General features: G+C 38.0%; 1 protein-coding gene across 1 annotated transcript; it reads left to right on the forward strand.

Moving 5' to 3' along the window:
- Positions 1-1,078: 1,078 nt before the first annotated feature.
- On the forward strand, positions 1,079-15,755 carry epdr1 (ependymin related 1). The gene is made up of 3 exons (XM_006634369.3): positions 1,079-1,656; positions 11,892-12,100; positions 14,472-15,755. The coding sequence occupies exons 1-3, from the start codon at positions 1,418-1,420 to the stop codon at positions 14,660-14,662; spliced, it is 639 nt and encodes a 212-aa protein (XP_006634432.1). The 5' UTR covers positions 1,079-1,417; the 3' UTR covers positions 14,663-15,755.
- The last annotated feature ends 4,709 nt before the right edge of the window (positions 15,756-20,464 follow it).

The following is a 20,464-nucleotide window of genomic DNA, read 5'->3' on the forward strand; positions in this document are numbered from 1 at the left end:
AACTCGTTTTATAGAATGCGACAAAATTGCGTAAGCAAAGAACCTGATAAACACTACATTGTCTACATTAATAATATTAGTTAATTTTTATTTATGCGTTTTATTCATTTTGGAGCCACATAATAAGCGACGAAAATGTATTATAGCGCCTGGAAAACACGACGCTTAAATAATTGCTGTCGTTTTTATTTTCATAGTATAAAGTCATATGGAACTTAAATTACCCTTTGCATTTGTCATTTAAATATATTGATCAATTCGTTGCCGTAAATTGTCCAGATTCTAAATTAAAGAAGAAATACGGTCTCATCAAACAATAATAAAATATAGTTTTCAATAAGGCTTCGAAAAATGTTCTGTCTGATTTGTTGTTTAATTTACTATGTAATGAATAGAAAAGTTGATATTCTGTTTCAGAAAAGAAAGAACCGATGACACGTCGGAAGAGATTGAATCAATCTACAGTACATTCGACAGCAAATCAGTGCTGAAGGTTTCAGATGTATTTGCAGAGAATTTCAAAAAAGTAGTCTTGCTGGCGTTTTTTTTCTTTTGAAGAACAGTATGTGCTGAGCAATTCTTCCTTAAGTTTAACTGTCAGACTTGTCATGTAAATACTGATGGACTCGTATGATATGCTATCCCTAGCAAAGGTTTCTAGCTTATAACAAGGATAACACACTGATACCCTATATGTTGTATAAGTCTTTTGGTTATGTGTTTGTTTTTTGCACCACAAGAGGCTCAAGATCAGTGATTTATGATGTGGAAATTAGTGAATTAGCCTTGTTAAATTTACTTCAACCCTTGCCCAGAATTGCATCAATATACAGTATGTACCATATTCGCTTGATTCGGTTATTTTTAAACTGATAAATTTAAGACCTTTAAGAAAAAGACGGATATACCACGATACAGAGGAAAAATAAGGTACATTTTTTCCACATTTTGCCATAATGAATAATTTGACGCACTGAAATTTTCATTCGTCATAATTTATTGGAACTCACAAACGACCCTTCGCAATACACACATCCCCACTAACCGAAGAGAAATAAAAATCCCAATTCTAAATCATTCACAGCATTAGGTTCAGTCCACTGCGCCATCAAAAATCACACTTGAAAACCTTTGACCAGTGCAGTTTGACAAATATTGCTATTACGAGAAGACGTAAAAATAAACCTAAATGCAACTGAAAGCCGAGCCAATGATTCAGCATTTTATCGTCCACAGGGCGAATCGATTCCTCTCATCTTAAGTTTCTACGCACCACACCGACTGCATCAGAGAGCTCGGCTGAGATGAATTGCCTACAGTCTGCAGTTCAGTTACAGGATACTGCTTAAAAAACAGTACAAACGTACATTTTAGTACACGCAAGCCTGTATTTAACAGGATCAGGTGTATTGTAACGATGTGCTTTTATCTGTTTTTTGCTGTGCTATGTCTGTCCGCAGCGGTGCGTTCGCTGGGCCGAACTGCGGCTGGCGGGCCCCCGGCTCAGCCGTGCCAGTCACCGGTGCAATGGGAAGGCAGGACGGTGGTGTATGACCACAGCACAGGGAGGAACAGCCGGGCCTTGGTGTCGTATGATGGACAGAACCAGCGCATTAGGGTCTTGGATGAGAAGAAAGGACATATACCTTGTAAGAAGTACGTATCTATAGTACTGTTACACCGTGGTGGCACAGTTACAATACGTGTTTACTTTTCTCTTGTAATGCAATTCAGAGAAAGTGAACTGGAGCTCGTTATTGGGCGTTTTACTGGATTAGGAATTTCGCTATACAGTAATGGATCTGTTGACTAAACAAAACGCATTTAAAATAAGCCTATGTTGAGGGTTATATGTAGACTATGCGTTCATTGGTTTCTACTGTATAAGAGCTGCCATGTTACAAAAATGATCATGTTGATACACTTGCATTATGGGAATTGTTGTTTTGTCATCTTGGATGACCGCAGTTGCTGTCATGGGAAATCCTCGACTGAGGTGTGGTGGGGTTATGTGGGCTGTCTTTTGTACCCATCGCTTTTGAGTGTGATCATACACTAACTACTGCTCATGGTAATTGAATTGATGTTATGGAATAAATGACCGTGGACGGTACTATTACAAATTTTAATTTACTTGAACTGTGGCTTGGACGTGTTTTGAAAATCGCATTCGTTTTTACAAAAATAATTTAAATCAAGACTGAAAGGCCTTTTTTCTGAATCTCAGCTCAATGTAGTGAATTTAAATTATAAATTCACTTCTCCCTGCCTCCCTGAAGGTAGCGTAACATGAGCCGCTTGCTGAACACCGTAAAATCTGTTTATCATGTTATTTTCTATCGGTTTATAAGAGTTAATGTACAAAAAAAGCCAGCATTTGATAGCTAGTTCAATGGAGTATATTTACCCTTTTCAGACCTTTTTGAATACATTTTCTGAAATATTACACTATGTCCACCATCTCAGATATAGTATTGGCAAACGATCAAAGCTGAATGTGGTATGATTTTTAGAGGAACTTGATATGGCCCCCCCAAAAAATATTTGATCACACCTGTACTGTAGGATGACAAATGAGCAACTTGCAATTAATTTAGGTGGGTAGCTGCGTCAGCATGCGTAGGCTGCAAAGGAACAAGTAATAGGTTTATTCCATGCTGAGAAGAGAAGAAAAAAACGTTTCTGCTGTGGAACCTTCTTCAGGCGGTCACGGCCGAAACATTGTGTTTTCTTTCTTCTCTTTTCAGTATGGAATAAATCTATTAGTTTATTTATACTGGCAAATCGATTTGTGTAGGTAAGTGGCAAATACAACCACCAGTAGTCAACCAGAAATAGTTAAGAAAATAAAAAGTTATGAAGGAGAAGGTGAAATGCAGCATACTTTCAGTGGTTTATTTGGTTGCCAGTTGGCAATTGATTTTAAAGAGCTCATCTAGCCATTTCTTGAAAGATGTCAATTTTTTCAACCACATGGTTGGGTCTGGCTTGTTCCAGTCTCCTCTGTCAGATGTTTCAGGTATCACATACAGTATCGAAAGCATCATTCACTACTGCTTCTGTTGCACATACACAGAATTGCAAAATAGTAGGAATTGTGAGATGAGGGGATGGCAATCTTCTGTAAAGTTACATTTTTTTTAGAGACTTTTGAAGGAAAAAAAGTCACAGCCAGCTGTGAATTCAGAACTGTTCTCAAGGTATGATAAGAACGTAAAATTTGCAGATGGAGATCTGAAGATCTTTCCAGAAAATTCATAAAGTATAATCACTTAAAAGAAACCATTCTACCTTCTTCAATAACATACCTGTAGCTGGGTCGATTTATCCAGTCTCCCCAAACCTTTTTTAACTGTGTACAAACAAACTGTGTACTTTTCCTAGTTTCAATGCACGTCTCTGTAGTTACAACTTGTGTTCTCCGGTTCATGATTAAGAACATAAGAACCAACAAGCAAGGGGCTTTTGGCAGTTTAACCCATTTAGTAGTTATAGTAGCAAAGTGATTGAAGGATCTCGTCCAACCATTTCTTGAAAGAAGCCCATGTTTTGGCTTCAACAAAATGTGAAACAGAACCTTGTTCTTCAGTTGTTTCTGAAGATGTCCTTCCAGTAAACTTTGTCAATGTCTTTCAGGAGTTCAAATATGTAAATCACTTCGTGTCATGGTTTCCTCTGTTTTAAGACTTAAAAGGTTCAGTTCTTTTATCCTGTCAGAGTAGAACGTTCCTATAAGCCCATGAGTGTATCTTGTCACTCTTCTCTGCTTTGGGATAGCACAGTAACAGTAACACATTTGCAATGTGACCAAAATTGTGTCCAACATTTTTAGTCTGATATTGAGTTGAATGCACTGAGAAATTTTCATTCAAGATCCCTTTATTTAAATTTTGGACTATATATGCAATACTAACATTGTTTGCCATTTTATTGTTTTACCTATTTATTGCTTCCCAACATGAAAATGATCTGCCAACATTTACATCTCATTCTTTTTCATTGTTGCAGCAAACCACAAGATATTCAAATACTGTAAACTGAAGCATTTTCCTCTCAGAAAGTGCTGGTAGTCAAGCCAGGATTCGCTACAGATCAGTTTGCTTGATTGGTTTGGTGACAGGCCACAATCCTGATTCACATAAGTACCTCAAGGCTAACATAATGAAGTCCAGTGCAACCAAAAAACTGAAGCTTTGTTACACAGCTCCTCACTTAGTTTTTTATGGAACTCGGAATGTACAAAATACAAAGTTATAAGGTTCTGGACGGGCTGTGCTTGGAGACTAAACTTTAAAGCATACCGGCAAATATTTTAGTGAAAAACAAGATAAAAGCTGAACAATGTTTTATTGTTAAAATATAATATTTTGGTATTTGTAAATATTGTTTTTAAGACATTTACTAAAACAATACATTTTATTTCTGTTGTACCAAAATATATTTTGGTGCATCCCATGACTTAACTTATTTTGAGTATCAGAGTAAAAGGATTTGTGAATATTTGGCAAGCCCTAAATGCCATAGCATGTTTTTCAACCGCTCATAATCACATGAAAATGTTGTAAATTCTATTTTATATACTATTTAGCTTGCAGATGAGAATCCCAGTCAGATATTTAACAGTAGATTTTTTTCATTGTTGCTGGGTTTATGTATATATATTTATCAGCCATGGTTGGTCAATCATTAAGATGCTTAACAAATCAATTATAAAGCTTTTAGGTTTTACTTTCTGAGATGACCAAGAGCCAGCCTTTGGTATATGAAAGCGCCTGAATTGAGAGGTTTTGTAAGTATTATCTCTAAAAATAATGTGGCCAGTCTTTTGTTCCTATTGTACTGTTTAAAAAACGCATGCTCCATTCTTAGCTATTTTTGATGATAAAGTATGCGTGGGGTTAAGCAGAAGTCGTAAAACCACAATCAAGGGGTAGGTGTCCTACTGTCTGCATACCTGTGTGTCAAGGCTTACACTGGACTGATGAATAGCACCATATGGTCAAAGGCAAATATAACATCCTTTGCTTTAGTGGTGGACAACCTTGTAGTGCCAGAATCAACAAATTGTTACCACTCCTCTGTCTGCTTTTTGGACAACTTGGTTAAATGCATTTTTAAGCTAAGATTCATCAATCATTTTTAATTGGGTAAAAATTGTGCTCTGAAACACTGTACAGTAATGAAAAATTAGGCTTGATCTGTTTTTTGCTTTTTTAAAGAAAATACTGTATAGGATAGTTTCTAAGAATCTACGTTAATGTAACATGCAAAGATGTAATCTTCACTGTTTAGTCATAATTACTCATGTCTGAAAACCATGTACAAACATTTCAGGTCGGTAGGTTTTGTGAATCATTTCCTTTGCAATTTATTCATGTCCACCAGTGTGTCTTTAGTTGCCCTCAGAAAAACCGATGCAGGCCAGCACCATGTTGTAAAAATAAGCTAGTGTGGGAAAAGTTAAATGTCACGAGCTTGCCCTCTGCCTCATATGCTACAAGTCTAAGTGGAACATTTGCTAGGAATCAAGATTTTTAATGATTGTTTATCATTTTGTTTTTGTAATTGGATGCCTATTTTATCCAGTGGAAATTGTGAATGTTTATAAATCTAGGGGGTGAGCACCCCCTTATAATAGCAAAACTGTGAATTCAAAGCCACTACTGAAGTTTTAAAATGCATGCGTGTTGGCATGTATTGGCAGTGCCTTAATATCTCAGTGGTTAGTCACAGTAAACAGTGTAATGGGAGTTGGGTCCATTCCTGGATAAAACATGCAACAGCCATCCCAGTGCAACCCAAGACAATTCAGGGCTTCCAGAACTGTCCATTTCTAACTGCTTTTCTGGCAAACTGCCTTCATTTTCTGACAGCTTTATCCATTCAAGGGTCTCAGGGAAGCCAGAGCCTATCCCAGCAAGGTGCAGATGAAAGGCTGGATACACCCTGCATGGGATGCTAGCACATCACAGGAGACGAACAGACTCGCACCTGGGGTAATTTTTCCAGAAGCCAATTAACTTACCAGTACTTTTGGAGGAAACAGGAGCACTTGGTGGAAACCCACGTGCAGGCCCTACAAGAGGGGCGGCCAGCAGGGCCACTTGGCCCGGGCCTCAGCTCACAAGGGGGGCCTCACCGCAGCCAAGGGTGCAGGGTCGTCCACTTTAACCCTTTGGCTGTGTTTCTCGACTTGAGTCGAATCTGAAACTTTTACCATACAGCATACTGTGATTCTCAACTCACGTCCACGGCTGTGAAAAACACGTCCCCCTTTCAGTGCTGAATCTTTAGGAGTTTCAGAATGCCCGCCTTAATCTTCCCATCATGCCGTGCTTTACCTCAAAAGATTTTTTACCCCTCTTCCCACACAATGAGGGGGCCTCACAATGTGAAATGGATCGGGCCTCATCTGAGCTCTCGGAGGTCCTGCCCACATGAACATGAGAACAAAGTACAAAGTACATTCTGATAGCATCCTAGGAGTTGACCCCAGGGCTACAGTGTCTCAAGGCAGCACTGCTAACCACTGCGCCACTGTGCTGCTTCCCAGATATCTTTTATAGTAATTTAATCAAATGTTGGGTGTTGGAGAGATCAAAACAAAGAGAATTACAAGAAATATTCTTTAAGTGCTTGTTAAGGAGATTTAAAAAAATCCAGTGACATGACAGTGCTTGGATTTTCAGCATTTTTTATACTGTTATAATGTAATGTAATGTGCCCACGCAAACTGCACTACGGATTACAGTGACAGCTCTGTATGGATACAGTCAGTATGCACTGTAAAATGTGGTAAATTAACTGCGGTTTTCTGGTGTTACCTCTATATTGCTTTAGACAGTGACATTTATTTATTTATTTTTCTAAAATAATTATGAGACAGTATTGAAGATTTACAGTATGGCTTTCACTTACATGAAAAAAAATCTTCATTGTTTGGTATGTCTTTCAGTGCAGTTTCCTTGTGGGCTTAAGACATAATGAACCCTCCTTGATCCAGCATTCTTTGATATATTTGCCAACTGTCTGCTGTTTGTGAGACAGTCCTCTCGGATTCCACCCACTAATCTTATCTGTCTGTTATTTCACCAGCCCTCCTTCCAAATGCGCTTTCAAGTTTAGAATAGCTTTGCAGCACTGTTCTTTCCTTTGATTAGGTGTAAGAGTTGAAGATAACTCATTGTCTTTGATGTTTCACCGTTCATAAAGAGATTGCACCTGATCCTCCAACCCTTGAACAGTAAATCCTACATAGCCATACAGAAATGTTCAGTTTATATATATTTCTATTTAGTCTCTTCATATCAATGGACCTATTGTTACCAAGTATTATTTCCTGTTTCCTTTACCTTCATGGAAATGATTTGCATTAGTACTGTTTTCTGATATTGCATAACTTTGTTTGAACCTACACCTCGAGCTTGCTTGTGTTTTATTTCGAGATGGAGTTGAGTTGTCTTCTCTTCATTCTTCTGGTTTGGTCACAAGGGGAATCCAGGTTTGGACGTATAAGAAAGGCATTTTAATCCTGTGTGTTGGTGTAAAAAATAAAACCTGCTGTCAAATTATTATTCCTTGGAGCCATTTCCAAAAGCATCTTAAATCACCTCGTGTTGACATATCAGCTGCACCATGGCCAAACAGTTTGAGTGTGAACGTTTGTATCCGTCTGTCAAGATCACGTGAACAAGTCTGAGAACTGGCGCTCAACAGGTGTGCGAGCATGGAAATATCCACAGGATTATTTCCCTTAATCACTTCCCTGCTGGCTTTCAGCAGGAGGAGATCTGTCCTGAGATGATCTTGAGTGCAGTATTAATAGGTCTGCTTCAAAAAGACTGGCTAAGGACTTGAAGGCCATACTGAGTATATTTTTAAGTCTCAACTCAAAGTCAGTACTAGGGTAGAGGGGGGTAACTTTTTGTTAAAAACTGTTTTAAAACCTTTTAATTTTCTTTCCAGCCAATTGAGATAAGATGCTCCATTTTGTTTCTAATAATTTGTGCTGTCTTATTCCTAATCCTAGACAAGTTTGCTTAAGTAAAATTGAAAAAATCCATGACTAGTTTTAAACTTGATCTGTATAAAACCAGCTCTTTGCTTAAACAAATGTTGCTCAGACTGATTTTTGTGTGTGTGTGGCATCACTGGACAATGCTAGCCCACAAGTGAATCACACCCAGCCAGTGTGCCTTCTTAAATGACAGTCGAATGACATCCAGTGTGGATGAACTCTATTGGCCCTAATTCTGGAGTCATATCTAAACACAGCCAGGACTGAAACCCCCAGTGCCCAGGGCACACAGTGCACAGTGGCAGGTCAAGTTGATTCAAACCTTGGAATCTCCATTGGGATACTTCTCCCTAGCAACAATTGTGCCTTTTATATCCATAAATAAAGCATATTTATTTGCATATTTACAAAAAAGGTCTCAGCTTTTTGCTTATCATTTGTGTTTTTTCCTCTTATGTAGCCTTACAGTTCCCAAACAGTCTGTTCTTGGTGAATTTGCTGCATTAATATTAATACTGTATCAATATTATCAAGAATATTACATTAATATTAATAATACTTATTCAATAATGGGGAATTATATTAACATGTTTGCTTTTGAAACCAAACTTGGAGGTCATGTAGTAGCAAGCATCGATAAGTACCCTATAAAAACTGCAACTGCTGCCGATTTCCCTAATAAATTGCTTGACATATGTTGGGCAATACATGTTCTAGTTTGAAATATTCAGCTCGGTATATTATGCTACAGCAGCATGTCAGTGTTTCACGTGTGATGCTTACAATGCAATATTTTGACTGACAGGACATCTTCAATGCAGCTCGGTCTATAAATAAGCTATTTGTATTTTTCTACCTGTTGGCCCGAGAGTCCTTGGCATGCACTCTTTGTCAGAGGAGAAACCACAAACTTATTCCTGTCAAGCCTTATCAGCATGGGGCCATCTAAACATGTACTGACCTTCTCCTGTGCAATGGAAAACTCTCAAACAGTGACAGAGCTGTATTTTTATACCTGATATTATTTACAGGTCTTGTCCTTCTTGGTAATTATTCTTACAGAGGTCCGTCCTTGACAAATAATGTAACTGTAGTCCTGACAAATCTGTCTGACAGCGACGTTCTTCAGATCTTATGGGGATTCCCTGTTTGACAGGAAATTCAATGTAGTTTTTTTTAAAGATTTAAAGATATGTGTTTTCTTTGGGGTTTCCCTCTGCGTCTCGCATCAATGCCTTTAGCTTGCTCCCTGAAGTCATAAAGCAGTCTTGTGGTTTCCTCACCAACGCAAGTTGAACTTTCCTAATTATTTTCAGTATCTTTGCATTTAATCAGGGGATTCACCTGATTTTGAAAATTACTAAATTGTTCTGAATAAAATCTTTTCAGTTTATAATTAGTTTTATAGGAGAACTCCAGTTTGTGCATTCTACCTGTTTATTTTCCTGTCCTTTCCCTCTCCCAGTATATTCATAGTGTGGTCTTGCCTTACATTTCCTTTACCCTCCTTAATACTAAAAATGTTCAAGTTTAACTGCTAAAACTTAAAAATTGTGACGTTCCTGCTTAAGGAATAAATGCTGTTTGTACTGAAAACATCTGAATTGTTTCAAATGGCAGATAATACTTGGGCCTTAAAGTTGCTATAATTCTGATACGAACTCTTAAAATCTGTGTTTATTAAAGAGTTATTAAAAATCTTTTTTTTTTGTAACCAAAAACCATGTGTTTCCAGTATTACTGTGGCATATATATTTAACATGATGAGCCACAGTATGATATGAGAACATTTTGAAAATGTTTGAGTTCTGACGAGGCAGTAATCGATCCATCTGCTTTAAATGATTTCTGGGCTCTGATATCTCAGGCAAGTGTTTCGTGCCAGACCTCCCATTGAAGTTTGTGTGAAAAGTACAGCCAGCATTATCTCCAAAGTGGCATTTCTTCTCACAGCATCTCACTTAAAAATGATGTGATTTGATTTCTTTGTAAAACAAATTGTTTTACATAAAGCTTAGACATGTGTTTTTGTTTAATAAATATTTTAATAAAGTTTGGAGAGAAAATAAACTTTTATGTTTTTCCAGGGGAGTCAAAATGTTTTATTTTCCTGTAATTGTTTAGGAAATTTATTTTTTAAGTCTTTGCCATTCAGTGGTATGCACATTGTTTTCAGATGTTAGTAGAATTTAAACTATGTAACTAAATATTTCATGAACGGGATGCATTGTTAAATATGAATTTGAAATCCAAAGCTTTTATTTTTACCACCATGATCTCTGCAATCTGAGCAGTATGGCAGACTCAATATAAAACTAAGATCCATCTAAGATGATTTTGCAGCTAAGTAAAATAAAAAGGAACAAGTAATAGGTTTATTCCATGCTGAAAAGAGAAGAAAGAAAACACAGTTTCAGCCATGGAGCCTTCTTCAGGTGTGAGGCTCACACTTGAAGAAGGCTCCACGGCTGAAATGTGTTTTCTTTCTTCTCTTTTCAGCATGGAATAAACCTATTACAGTACTTGTTCCTTTGCAGCCTACGCATTCTGACGCAGCTACCCACCTTAACTAAGTAAAATTAAAGACCTGTAATGTTTTATATCTGATTTTTTTTTTCATTTTGATTTCAAATTATTAAAAAGCAAGATCTCAGCTCAACTTTGCATGTTTGCTCTGAGCTTCAGCTACATTGAGGGGACTTAAACCTGTTAGTATTTATTTAAGAATTATGTCAGTATTATTGAAGAATTCAGTGTATAAAACCAAAGTAAGTTTGAACACTTTTTAAATTATATGTATTCATTCCAGTAGCAAAATACCTGTCACGAACACGGACTGAGATCCGTGTCAGATCTTGTAGTAGACCCTATGCGATGCAGTAAGAGCTGGAAAAAACAGGAGGCGTGGTAAAAGGGAACACACAGGGGTTTAATAGTGCATAAAATAATAGTGGCAGTCCGTGAGACAGTGAACGGGGGAGACAAAGAACAGCATCCAAATCCAAACGGGTCCAAAGGCAGGTCAGGGCACAGTCCGAGAGTCCATCCTGGGATGCGACAAGGTTAAAATCCCCAGGAGGGGGGAACACACAGACAGACAAAACATGGAGGTACAAGGGTGACGGGGCGAGATCCTCCAGACCCAAGGCTCGGGAAGCTGGAGGTGTCGGGGATGAGGCCTATGCCCTCAGAAGACAGACGTAGGGTTTCCTGGTGCTAGGCGGGCCTCGCGACATCCTTACCCTAATGATGAACCCGAGGACTGGAGGAGTTAGTCTTTAAATAATAAACATAAAAAGGTAGACCTGGGGAGCTTAATCACAGAAACAATAACGGGAATAGTGGAGCGCCCTCTAGGGAGGGATGTCGGGCGTGACAATACCAGCATAAAACTGCACCTGACTAGTCAAAATCACAAAGGTTTCAGAAGACAGCATGATATCTCATACCAATTCTCCATACACTCACAGGCCATCTTCTTTTTCACCTGTGACCATACAGCCCTAAGCGTGACAAATCAAGGATACTACAAATCTACCCAATGCCAGTAGTGATTGACCATTTACTCACTGCCACTAGGGCAAACCCAGTCACAGCTTTCTGCCAACACAGAGCCATATTTACAGTATAGCACAACAATCTCTGGACTATAGGACCCTTTAGTGGTGCAGTCAGTTGCAAGATCCTGGTTTTGAATACTTTTGATCATATATGTGTGTCCTATTTTGAACATGTACTTAGGGGACACTACCATTTCTTAGCGTCAAGATGGAAGTCGTTATTTTATATTAAATGTATGCCTTTGGAACTTATAAGACGTAAAAACGTCTGGCTTTTTGATGTCCCATGTGTGTCACTCTCGTGTTTTTTTCAGGTTCTTTGAATACATCTACCTGTACCAGAGCTCAGTGCTGTTCCAGATTGAGCAGGTCACCAAGCTGTGTTCCAAGATTACTCTGACAGAGCCGTGGGACGCCTACGATATTCCCGACAACTCCACTTATGAAGACCAGTATTTCATTGGGGGGCCTGGTGACAAGATAGAGGTGCAGGAATGGTCTGACAGAAAACCTGCCCGCAAAAGTAAGTATTACCTGTTGACTTTTACTCAACAACCCACAATTTCACTCACAAAAATTCTACAAATAATGTTCCGCTGTTTTTACATGTAGTCTTTCTTTTGGCATAATTGCTCGTTATCTCTAGGTGAAGATTATTTCTTACAGGGAAGAGTAATTGTTTTTGTAAATTTCATTTTCTAAAATCTCATGATCAGGAGCTGCATTGCGTTAGTCAAATGCATTTGCCTTTAATGTTTTAATTAATGTCCAACTCTATATTTCTGTCCCTTATGTCAAAAGCAGTGCCTTTATGAAATACAATAAAGTTCTGGTTCTGCACTGAAGTCTGTGTCTGTTGACACATGCGCTCTATTCTGTTTTTACTTAGACCTAAAATCATCAGAGACTGACCGTTTGAAGTGTTGGCACCTAAGCAAGTGTCAATGTAATGTAGAGGGTCCAGTTGTTTTAGATATGATTTTAAACAGTGATCCTGTTTGTTTTATAATAGTAGAGGCCCTGCTGTCAACAAATTAAGCAGCTGTCCCTTTTGCCAGGTAGCATCAGGATCATATTCTGCCCTGATCGCTAACATTTCACAAAGCATTGCATAAGTGTTATTCTATTTGTTTTATTTTTGTTTTGTTTCCCACAAAATGGGTAATTCCATCCCAAAGACTTTTAAGATGGTGTGTATTTACTGTATTTCACTTTCCTTTCTTTCTGTAAAACAGAAAAACGAGCTTTAACTGCAAAGCTTCTCACACACATACTGTACCAGACGATTAGTGTTAACAATCATCCAAGTTTTCAGATTCTTTTGTGAAAGAAAAAAGCCAGGAGGTAAACGTAAAAGCCAGGAGGTAAACGTATTTGCCAAGGTGTTTACATATGTATCTATGCCACGCTTTCGCTTATGGAAGTTAATCGATTTACAAAAGATTAAATGATGGAAGGAGGCCAGAAATAATCTCCTGTGACAACAGAGCCAGGTCCTGGGGGAGGAAGCTGCCCTTGGTTACCACAGTGTGATGCACCCGTTGCTAACACAAACAAGGCCTGCTCATGTACTTGCAGATTGGGAAGGGCATCCTTAGGGAGTCTCAACGCCTACTTCTGTGGATCGAATTGGAAAAAAATGGCTCAAAAGCTGGTCAAAATGGACACCCTGGGGTACCAGAGGAGAAGGGATAGCAAGTGTGCCTATCCCAAAACCTGTTCATCGGAGCGAGTATGCAGGAATCCAAGTCAAATGTAGTAGGCAGAGGTTGGCTTTATTATCCATGAGATAAAATCAAAACAATTTGAACAGATTTCTGTAAAGTATACACAGGGGACTGGATGTTTGTTCTCTTCATTGAGGAGAAGACTAAAAACAGCTGTTTGTTTTTTTAAAAATCAGTTTTTGTGCCAAGGAACAAAACATGTAACAGGAGAGTAGTTGCAACCCTTTACTATTCTCTGTTGGCCATTATAGCAGGTATTGATTCACCTTAAACAGGAATGCTTTACTTAGCTTCAATTCACCAGCACCCTTTGAACACATTGATTAGGAATTAGAGTGACATTAACTAGGATCAAGAGATGAATAATCCAGTGTACATTTAAATGTTCATACATAACTTTTGAATTAGAACATAACTAGAATGTTCTAATACCAAGAAAAATGTTTTTAAATGGAGCTAGGTACAGTATAAATGCTGGTATTTTGCAAAAAGATCCAAACAACAACAGACTATTAACAATATTAATATTCTGTACAATTGGAAATATTGAGGCGCAGTGGTTAACATTGCTGCCTTACAGAGCTGTGGCCCCAGGTTCAGGTCCCAGTGCTCTCTGTGTGGATTGTACAGTATGTTACAGTATGTTCCTCGTGTTCCCCCACTGCTTGCGGGGATAGGCTCAGCAATCCTGGCTCCACGACAAGGTATTGGATGAAGCAGTTACAAAGTGGATGAGTGAAAGAAATATTGTATTGTTTTCCAAATAAATATTACAAACATTACTTTTTTCCTTAGAAGTGACATTCTTTCCTACCGTGCTGTAGGGAAAATTTACAAACACAGGGTCTGTAACTACATACTGTAAAGAGCTTGTAATGCAATAACGTGTTCTGATGATCGCTGCACCTGGAGGGGTGCTTGTTCTTAAGCTGCCATTGAAACTCCACTGTTACGGAAAGAAGGGATGGGTATTGGGTATTGATGGTGACATTCCCAGAATATGTCTCTTTCCAGATACAGTATGTGTGTTCAGTCAACAAGAGAAAGCACAGGCATGACGTTGGGCTGAATATGTTCTAAAAGGCAATTCAGCCCATTTTGAAAAAACAGTATTTTTAGCTCTCTGACGTGTCACAGCTCTAACAGAAATGCTTTGGTCCGTTACAGATGAAGCTTGGGTTGGAGTTTACACAGTCCAGGACTGTTACCCGGTGCAGGAAACGTACACGAGAAACTACAGCGTGACAACCTCCACCCGCTTCTTTGATCTGCAGCTTGGGATCAGTGACCCAGCTGTGTTCACTCCACCCAGCACCTGCCAGACTGCCCGCGCCGAGAGGATGAGCCAGGACTGCTGAGCCCGGTGGACTTCTGGGCTATCCACGTCATCACCGACACGCACTGCAGAAAGAAAAATAACAATCTGAGCAAACAGGACCTGCAGTCATCCACCGCTGACACGTGAACTGACTTTGGAAACCGCTTAACCCGCTTAAAGATTTTCATCTGAGGTTAGGGCTGTTGAGAGAAAGCAACAGACTCCATACTAATTGTATTTCGGGAAAAATGAAAGGCAAAACCTTTCAATTTAACTGCAGGCAGACTTTCATAATATGTGTGCTGCTACAGTAGTGTTAGAAACCTTTAAATATGCTGCTCAGAAAAAAAAATGTTATTTATTATTAATCAATGAATGCATCAGGGGAATATTTTGGGAACTGACAAAGCATAAGAATTTATTAAGTTTGGGATTTGTTTTACTCTTTGAGAAAAAACATGAACTAAGCTAGAATTATGTCCTGTGGAGTTTTTGCAGACCACTAGTTACAAAGCTATTTTGTTTACATATTAAATAGAAGAAACTAGACAGGATTAAAAAATATATTGGAAACATAAGACCACAACTTCTTTGGAAGGTATGTGGTGCTTTATATACATAGAGTTGTACAGTAGGTCATTTAAAAAAAAAACATTCAGGAAATAAAAAGCAAATAAAAGTGTTCATTAAAGGGCATTAAGTCATGTGGTTGCAGGTCATTTTCTGTTTGCTTAGAGACCTGTGGTGGTAGACATTGTTGGGCACTTAGAAACAGTGACTGAGACAAACCTGTCTCAAAAGTAGAAATTAATATTGTGTTGCACTTCTCTTATATGGCCACATTAGTGTCACTTAAGAGAAACTGCTGTAGGTGATGCAGTGATGAAGAATTGTAGTAAACACCTGGGAAGTAAAGTTACCTAGTTTTGTAACATTGATTAAAAGTGAAGCATTGTAATATGACACATAATGTTTAAATCTAATGCTTCAGAGACATAAAATGCAGATCTGATGTTACGGAACTACAGTAGATGCAGATGCTACAACTTGCTTTAAAGTGTTAAAAATTAAAGTTTTTTTAACTTTTCTGTAGTCTGCCTCACTCCAGTGAAAATAAAATTAAGTGCACTGTATGTTTGCATTATTTGCACTGGACCTTGTAATTATTTTTCTCATACATAACCATACAGTACACTGACACTATGTTTAGCACTGCATTTTGTTTTTTTATTCCTCTATTCCTCTATTCCTCCTATTATAGTTTTGTAATTTGTAAATGTGTAGCATAAGCAGCTTTAACCATTTTGTTCAGAAAGGAAAAATAAGCTTTAGCCACTAGAAGGCTATTGTAATTAATGAATATAGCCAGAATCTTTGTTTTCTCAGTAAACATTTAATCGTATACAATATAATGAAAATTTTGGAAACCTGGTTCTATTACCCATTTAATGCGTTTGTAATTTCTCTCAGTACATAATGGAACAAATGTAAACTTATAGTAGATCAGTAAATGAAAGATCATTCAGATTTTTGTGTTAAAAAAAGTATTTTAAAACATGGCACTTTCAAAGTATGCAAATAAGAATACTTGTTGAGAATGCTTGAAGCAGGGAGTATGAATTTGGAGCACTGATTTCCTGGATCCCACAATGTACACTGAAATGCCTCTGTTCTTTAATTTACAGGAATTGATGCTATTGGTTTAATGCCAAAAAAGCATTGCAAACGTTGAATTTTCAAAATTTCCACATGGCAACATGCAATAACAGTAATGCCTCCTATTGAGTGAGGTATTTGGCTTTTTCTCCCAAAAACAGTTTGTGGTCTTGCAGTACTACCATTTCTGAACACGTTAATACTTCATCAACTTATTAAGCAGATTTTAAAATCAGAAAAAAAGATGGTTTTGTATAAAACATTTTAAGTGGTGCTTTTGTTCATACCACATGGTTTCAGGCATTTCACATAAAGCTAAAGAAAAAAATAATGATTCAAAAAACAAGATGAAAAACGATGAACATAAAATACTGAATGCAGCTTTAAAATATCAGTGAATCAGAATGAATCGAGATGGTTTACAGAAGAGTTTATAGAGGATCGCCTATATGGAAATATGGAAATTCTAGGAAATAGGATGACTTTAGCAACGGTTGGTCTTGTCTCATCTACTTGTAGAGTTCTTTGAGCAAACATCATCAGTAACATGAATACAAATACTGTAGGTTATAAGATATTGTACATTTATATTTTTAGAATTTTGTGCTAATGAGCCCCATAAGAAATCAATTGTCACATTATGGGTGGTAGGCATACCTGAGAATTGGGTATTAAAAAACAGAGGGTACAGGTGAGGGGTGAAACTCACAGCAAACTAATGATCCTTCGGAAACATAATTTCAGTCATTAGAGTGGGAAATTGACAAGAAAAGCAGCATGAGGCCGAGAAAAGATTTTCTCAGTGTGAAAATATAAAATCCAGGAAAGTCAATCTGATCTTATTTGTGGTTAAAAAAAGAGGAGATGAATCTGCAGGAATGCTTAGGGAAATACTGGGACCCAAAACAATGTTTTTGATGAATGTAAGTGTCTGTTTACCCACCCTTAGCTAAACACTTACAGCTGAACAAACTGGCAAAAAAAGTGAAATCTGAATTGAGTGGGATTCACCATTGGATGACCTTTTCCAGTGTTGGACATTGCTGACATCTCTTCAAGGCTGGAAGAGAAGATGGAGGATTTGACTGGCTCTATATCTGTATTTCACTAGGGAATCAGATGCTTTGTGAATGTTTGTGTTTTTTAGTGTATTAAGACCTGGCTTAGGGGTATTTTCTTTGATGTGGCTAACTTAATAATACACAATTCAGATTAAAAAGTGAAAAAGAAAACTTTAAATTAATATACAGATTAGCCATGTGAGTTAAATACCTCTACAGACTTCATAAGTAAACAGGTAATTAATATAAAAGAAAAATTCATGATTGCTTCAAATTTAAACCCTTTGCTGCTAATTCTAAATACATTTAGGTGCACAAAAGTACGCTGATGAGCCACACTATTAGTTGAGTGGCCTCTGTCTGTGTACAGTGATTGATGTTTACATGATTTCAGATTAAACACAGCTGTCTCTGTAAGGTCCCTCAGTTAAGTAGTGAATCTCAATGATAAGGTTCAATGATGAAGACCAAGGAGCTTTCAAAACAATTCCGGGATAAAGTTGTAGAAAGGCACAGACTAGGAAAAGGTTATATACACACTCCAGTGACTCTAATTCTCTTTGGGCAGTGTTAAATCAATCATTAAGAAAAAGAAGGCACACAGACACAGCTTAGATCAGGCTGTGCCTCCGAATTGAGCAGCCGGTTAAGGAGGAAACTGGTTAGGATGTCACTGTGAAGCCAACAGGAGTTCAGTGGCTGAGATGGGAGAAAATCTCCATGAGTTAACACCATCTCATGCGTGTTATGGAATAAAAAAAAACATCTCAAGTTCTGCATGGTGTTTGCAACAAAGCACCTAATACTTGCCAACGTGGCAAAAGAATCTGGGGTCGGACAAGACACAATTGGGACTTTTTGGTCCTAATGCAAAACATCTCATCTGATGCAAACCCAACAGAGTGTATCACTTAGTTAATGCCATCCCTGCTGTCAGAAACTGTGGTGCCAGCATTATGCTATTGTAATAGTTGAGCATCAGCAGGGACTGGAAAGATCGCCAAGACTAATGGGAACATACTGTAGATGGAACAAACTACAAATCTGAAAGGAAATCCTTCTTCAGACCTAAAACTGGGACAAACATTAGCAAAATACACCATCACAGGAAGGGAAGGGATGCTTTTGCAAGACACTGTATCATAATCCCGCAGAACAGAGGCACCAACTACGAATGTCAGCATTTGGTTGCTTGTCCATCAGAATGTTTGACTGTGAGTGATGCTTGGTCCTGCCCTGCTTTTCTGAGGTTATGGGTATTTATTCGTAAAAAATCATCTTAAACTATAGACTGTTTTGTATTATTGTGGGACTTTGCTTTTAATATCAGTTTCGTGATGCATGATGGAAAAATATTATTAACCTGGCTCAGTAATTTATGTCTTGGCCTCATAATGTATCTTATCATTTTCTGGTGGACTGGATGCAGCACAACAAATTTCCAGCAATCTTCAAGCCTGATAATGTGGTTTAAATTATATCAATTCTCTCAAGCCACTTGGGTGTTCCTGTTTTGACTCAGAACTGGCTGTCTAAATGTTTCTGGATTGAAAGAGGACTTTATCACACATTCCTTTAGCCTGGGAACAGATATGAGATACTGTATGCCCTTGTTTCCCTTTGACACCAAGTTGAAGCTGAACATTTTTTAAAAATCAGTAAATTCCCGTAAATTTTCGTTCAGTTTTTTTTTCTGATTTGGATTAATTGATTCAACTCTGAAAGCCTTGTGATGATATGGAAAGGATGGTCATGTTTTACCCTAGAGCCCTAGCAGTGTTGCCCACTGTTTTCTACATTGTGAGCCCCACAACAGCTACAGGAAAGGAAGTGATATTTGTGAGAGTGGTGCTGCTCTCGGTTTCAGCAGTGAAAACTACCACGTTCCCCAGGTAACCATGGAGCTCCCTGTGGGATGTCTAGGACAGCCTCATTGGAGGCCAGCAGCAACAGCAGCAGCAACAACAATACTGCATGGGAAACCTACCTTGGCCACAGCTGGCTTCTTACTAGGCCCAGATTGAAACCAGGGATGTCTGGATATTGGGGTCCACCACCCGTAAATATGTACTGTACCAGTACAGGTTGAGTCACTTACAGTAGGTAGCCATGCTGAATCACCAGGTTTTAACTTTGTCGAACACCACACTGCCATTTCCAATTGTTTGACTTGGTAATTTTTAAAAGAAAATATTGTTAGTTCTCCCATTATTTCCACCTCTACATTAACTTCATATATGAATTACAGTGCTGCACAGTCAATGCTTTTCTAGTTTTTCTCAAAGCAGGTGCAGGATGTTTACCATTTTACAGATACCACCCTGTTTTCACTGCAACTTTTATCCTTTGAAATCTGTCTTTAGTCTTTCCATCTGTGGTGACCAAATTGTGCAGGGTTGTTATAGTATGGCTATGAACTGAGTTTTTGCAGCTCTAGCTGATTGAACATGACATGCATAAATCACAGTTCTAGGGCAACTTGTTTAAAACATAAACCACAAAGTTTAAAACAACATAGAACTGAAAATATTCTATTTAAATCAAAACCAGGCCAATTCTTTTTCAGTTCTTTCAGTTCTTGCGTGTAGATCTGTAATATTCCAGTGTTGAGATCACTTTAGTTTAAAAAAATGTTATATTTGGCATTTGAGGAGCAGCTAATAAAGACCACGGCTCATCTAATGCTTAATATATTCCTGTGATCATATTTCTAGCCATGGTCTCTCTATAGTAATTCTGGAAACATCCTCTAGATGGAAATAGTGTTCAGAAGTAGTTCAAGTAGGTGGCTGCATCAGCATGTGTAGGCTGCAAAAGAACAAGTAAAGGTTTATTCCATGCTGAAAGGAGAAGAAAGGAAACGCAACGTTTTGGCTGTGGAGCCTTCTTTGGGTGTCCAGAAGCTTATACTAAGAGTACATGAGAAGGACTTGAAGCGTGTTAATGGTGACACCGCTAACTTTAGATCTGGATTTGAATTCATAAGCATCACACAGGTGCAATTTGTAAATGAAATTGTATCTAAAGAAAACAGTTTTTTTTCTGATTTTGTGCTATTAATATGTTGGAATCTGCTTAACAAAAGCTCACAGTGATAAATTTTACCATGTTTCTTGCCTTAATTC

This window comes from Lepisosteus oculatus, chromosome 6 (assembly GCF_040954835.1).
Source record: "Lepisosteus oculatus isolate fLepOcu1 chromosome 6, fLepOcu1.hap2, whole genome shotgun sequence".
NCBI classification, from domain to species: Eukaryota; Metazoa; Chordata; class Actinopteri; order Semionotiformes; family Lepisosteidae; genus Lepisosteus; species Lepisosteus oculatus.

Excerpts from the sequence above, each read along its gene's own strand:
- epdr1 (XM_006634369.3), top strand. The coding sequence starts at position 1,418 with ATGTGCTTTTATCTGTTTTTTGCTGTGCTATGTCTGTCCGCAGCGGTG. Across the intron at positions 1,657-11,891 it reads GGACATATACCTTGTAAGAA|GTTCTTTGAATACATCTACC; the intron begins GTACGTATCTAT and ends TGTTTTTTTCAG. Across the intron at positions 12,101-14,471 it reads CAGAAAACCTGCCCGCAAAA|ATGAAGCTTGGGTTGGAGTT; the intron begins GTAAGTATTACC and ends GGTCCGTTACAG.